Source organism: Penaeus chinensis, chromosome 7, assembly GCF_019202785.1.
Source record: "Penaeus chinensis breed Huanghai No. 1 chromosome 7, ASM1920278v2, whole genome shotgun sequence".
Taxonomy (NCBI): Eukaryota; Metazoa; Arthropoda; class Malacostraca; order Decapoda; family Penaeidae; genus Penaeus; species Penaeus chinensis.
In genome coordinates, this window is record NC_061825.1 from 10572886 (window position 1) to 10577844 (window position 4959).

Below are 4959 nucleotides of genomic sequence, written 5' to 3' on the forward strand. Positions count from 1 at the left end.
GCTAATAGATCATGCTAAGAGGGTATGATACTTTACATAAAAGTATAACCATCCCCAGTATAAAATCAAACCAAATTAATGAAAGAAGAGACTATCGGACAGCATAATCTTATAATCAATTATGAAGCTGTGGAAACTGTCGATGAATTCATTTACCTAGGAACGACTTTCACTAACAACTATGACGATTAAAAAGCAATTAGAAGAATTGCTATCGCAAGAAATGCTGTTGTCTCATTAACGAAAATCAGGAAAAACAAATCTCAATAAAACGAAGAAAAGAGTTCTTCAGTCAATAGTGTTTCCCATTGCCAGTTACGGATCAGAGTGTTGGATAATGAAGAAAAATTGACTTGTGGTATTACAGACGTTTACTTCTTGTTAGTTGGACCGATTGCAGGACAAATAGTTGGGTATAAGATAAAATACATTCACGAGAGAATATTAAACACCATCGATAGACTTGAACTGAGGTACGTTGGTCACTTGGTAAGAAGTGATAGTTTGGGTAAATATCTAATGATGGGTATGGTTAATGGTATAAGAAAGAGAGGTAAACCCAAGACTCGATACTTAGATAATATAAAAACTGACAAGATTGATCATGATTTAATCAACTAGAAAAGTGCAGGACCATTTTTTGGAGGAAATTTGTTTGGGATGCCACGGCTGATCAGCCCAGTGATGACCCCCCAGTTATTACCGTTGATATATTACATATATATACATATATATAATAAAACTAGTAAAAATACCTTCGAAATTAATAAGCATTTTAATAATTAGCCAATTCATTACTGGGGCGTCAATTGCGGGGAAGGCTGTTTGTCACCATCCAGGTCTGGCTGGTCCAACCCCCAAGTTTTATACTCTTCTTACAACTATTTAGGTCCGTTTGTAGCTTAAAAATGCACTTAGAATAGCTCATTTTATAACATTTTATAACAGTTTCGCTTGCCTGCCCATCATTCCTCCCCAAGAAAAAGCTGAAATGACGCCCCTGGTATATGGCTATATATATACATGTCCATATATAATTGTGTGTGTGTGTGTGTGTGTGTGTGTGTGTGTGTGTGTGTGTGTAAATACGTGCGTGTATGCGTGTGGATAAAGAGCTGAAAATGAATGTATCTGGAGATAGATATTGGCCGGACTGTACCTGGAAACAGACGTTTGCCGGCAACTGTGCATAGATAATTAGTGATAGGCGTTATTGTGGTAAGTCTCTTAGTACTAATATACTTATCATTCATTATTGACTTTCTGAAGCTCATAAAAATCCAACAAAAGGGGTCTTCAAATTGACACTGATTTAGGTTACGGTAATATCACTAGAGAAATATAATTTTTTAATTGGTTTCTTAATAAAAATGACCTTTGGAATTTACGATTATTATAAAGGGAATAGTGTAAATGTCTTTTATTAAGTACAATGATACATGTGTGTGTATATATGTATATATATATATGCCTTCATTATCATAATAACATTGCACGAGGAATTACAATTCATGTGTGTATATATCTAGGCTTCCATTATAATAATAATAATAATGCACCATGAAATGTATTTGTATGCATAGGCTTTAATTTTATCATAGAAACAATGCACGATAAAATACGATACACACACAGACACAAATATATAAGCTTTCATTATCATAATAATATTGCACGATGATTATATAATACATGTGTGTATATCTATATGTATATATATATATTTATATAGGCTTTCAGTGGGCAGACCGATAGATATTCAAGAGCGGATCACAATACGAGGATATCACCAGAATTCAATATCATAATGATATTGCATGAAATAATGTCTTAACAAATTATATTCCAACGCGTGCTTTGACAAATCACTGAATCAATAGCCACTATGCTATAGATGAAAAAAAAAAAAATATTTGAAATTATGTTCATTAATAAAATATAAAGATGTTTTATACGCAAGTCACACACAAAACTATTCTATATATATATATAGATAAAGAGATAGGTAGGTACAGATAGACAGATAGAGAGGTAGATAAGATGTAGACAGATAGATAGGTAGATAGATAGATAGATGGATAGGCAGACCGATATATATTCAAAAGCGGATAACAATACGAGGATATCACCAAAATTCACTCTAAAAGCCAATCTAATCGTTTCTTATTTACTTTTCTCATCTTCATTTCCTAATCTTCCTTCTTCCTTATCATCATTCCCTGGTTCTCTTTCTTGTTCCTCATCATGTCCTAATCTTCCTTCCTCCCCTTCTTTCCTTAAGCTTCCTTCTTTCTTATCATTTTCTGACCTCCCTACTTCCTTCTTATCGTTCTTCTTTTCATCTTACAAAGTTTCATTCTCATTCCCATTATTAGTCTCATTTTATTGTTTCTTTTCCGAACCCATAACTTTATTAATCCCGACAGCAGTTGCCCCTCCAATGGCGCCTCCGCCGGCGGCCAGTCCAGCTGAGGTGGCTGCGCCTATACCAGCTGCTCCAGCCGACTGCAAGACCGCCACCTGCGTCAAAATAGAGAAGGGTTCGTATAATGTCGCTTGCTGATGGATCCAAAAGTTAAGTACATTTATCAAAGAAATTAATGAAAAGTACAGTACATCTGTCAAAGAAATTCAAACTGTTACTCTCCATGTCCACTTATGATGAAACAATACGAATGTCACCGTAAAACACTTGTTAAACGTATCTATGTTCGTCTAATTTGACTTCCCACCCTATATATTATAGAAAATAAAGTCAATCCCCTTTTTTCCAATAAAGTCAGTATATAGTAGGGTTTAATACACAGTAATGGTAATAATTGCATGGGCGTTGAGGAGGGAGAGTCTCAGGGGTTAGTCGCAAGCAAAAATCCTACACATTCGAACCCCGGGTACTTCCTCGTAGGATCTCAGTGCCCTGCCAGTTCCTGAGCTCTTTCAGAGATCATGGGATAGAAACAAGGTTGGCTAATGAACGGGAAGGGGCCCCGGAAGACGCCTCCCGATGAAACTCTTCTCGGAGGCCGGAATTATTTCACCGACAAAGATAAGAGCAAGAATCGCTCTCACCGTGCTTCCAGCAGCTATGGCTCCTCCGTTGGCAGCGGCAGCAGAGGACATCATCGAAGCCGCGAAAGATCCGGCTGCGATGCCTCCGGAGGTGAATCCCGTGGCTGGAGGAAAAGAGGGGGGTTACAAGGAGTAAGTGTCAGTCAAAATAGATACAAGAAAGAATATTTAGAAGCAATAAAGTGATTTTTACGGAAATAACGTAGCAATGGTAATCATAATGCTAGTATTCAAAACGTATTACGACGAAGAATAAGTTCTAACATGAAAAAAATAAAAAGGAAAGCATGAAAGCGTCAAATTATTTATCCAAAACAAAACAAAAGACGAACGCTCTAGCGCGCCGCTACGCTCACCCGCCAACACAACCGGAGCAGCAGCAATGGCGCCGACTGCCCCTACAGTGACGCCAACGCCTATTAAAATCTTCTTTGTTCTCGAGTTCATGCCTGGAGCTGGAGCGCTTTCCTGTTAATAATAATAACAATGGTAATAATAAATGATAATATACCTTAAAAGCCAATCAGTTGCCTTTCCGACCCTCTGTGTCTGAGCGGAGAGCAGAAAGACAGTTAGTGGCGCCTCACCCATTCGGACAGCTCGGTTCCATGTCCTCACTGCGAACCTCCTTCAGGCATGGTTTGCAGACCCTGTGCTTAGCGACCGACAACGTCATCGGCTGACGCAGCACGCGTGCACAGGAGGCACATGTCTGCTTTTTGACGGAGATTTGGTAATTTAGGTATTATATAATATATATATATTTATATATATATATATATGTATGTGTGTGTGTGTGTGTGTGTGTGTGTGTGTGTGTGTGTGTGTGTGTGTGTGTGTGTGTGTGTGTGTGTGTGTGTGTGTTATCTATATACATATGCATATATATACATATATACATATAGATACATATATGTGTATATATATCGATTTAAGTAATACACATGCATAAATACACATGCCTGGATACGTTGGTGTTTGTTTGTTGGTTTGTCTGTGCGTGTGCGTACAGCACCCGGACTTTGTCCAGAGAGGGCAGAACATTATCGACTGGTGTGGATTTCCAAGTAATTCATTGGGAACCCACACTATTAAAGATAATAATCACAGAGGTTAATATGATCTAACTTCAGCCTTAGAGGTAACTGAGAGAAGATTAATATCAAACAATTAAATGCACTTAAGATATTCCCTGATATAAGGGTATAAATCATTACACTACAACAATAATATACATCCATCTACAAATGTCAAACTCTCCAAGTGAGTGTATTCCAACTTGTCACCCTCTTCACTTGTCTTCCTTCTTCTTTCGTCTTTCTCCCTTACAGATTAATTTCTCATATCTCTTCTTATCTTCTTTTCATGATCTTTGTCATACCTCTTGTCCACAGCACAATGAGGATCCGTACCTCCTGGGAGAAAGATCTTCCACCATATCGGCCATATTTTCAGGACCATTTTACTTTGTCTTTGCCTTTTTACCATCTTTACTTTGTCTTGGTTGATCCCTGCCTGACCTTGTGGCTGTTCAGGCAATCTTTGTGATCTATGCCCTTTTGGTATTATTTTATTTTTTTTAATTGGCCCCCGGTACTAAATTGTTTTTTACACTAGGTTTTATCTACACAAGTGTTTTTATTCAGAGTTTCTCAGCACTAGTTTCATTTTTTAAGTTAATCTCCATTCTGGGTGGGAGATTAAGTTGTTTAGATTAGGGTTTGGTGTATTTTTGTGCTAATACTCTGCTTAGAAATACTTATGGAGTTGGGACGCCAACTTAGGTGTTCACGTGCATCACCCCCGCTGTGATTAAATTGGTGATTACAGTGTAATGGGTGATAACAGGTGCATACGCATCTATAAAAAAATCTCATGACTGAATTATTT

General features: G+C 37.5%; 1 protein-coding gene across 1 annotated transcript in view; it reads right to left on the reverse strand.

Annotated features, from left to right (window-relative positions):
• Positions 1-348: 348 nt before the first annotated feature.
• The window catches only part of LOC125027621 (interferon alpha-inducible protein 27-like protein 2B), a 9403-nt gene continuing 4792 nt past the window's right edge, over positions 349-4959 (reverse strand). Inside the window, exons 4-6 of the mRNA XM_047616744.1 lie at positions 3426-3537; positions 3070-3173; positions 349-2520 (exon numbers count right to left, since the gene is read on the reverse strand). Coding sequence (XP_047472700.1) covers positions 2383-2520; positions 3070-3173; positions 3426-3537 — 354 coding nt within the window. The 3' untranslated portion in view covers positions 349-2382. The remainder of the gene's footprint in view (positions 2521-3069; positions 3174-3425; positions 3538-4959) is intronic.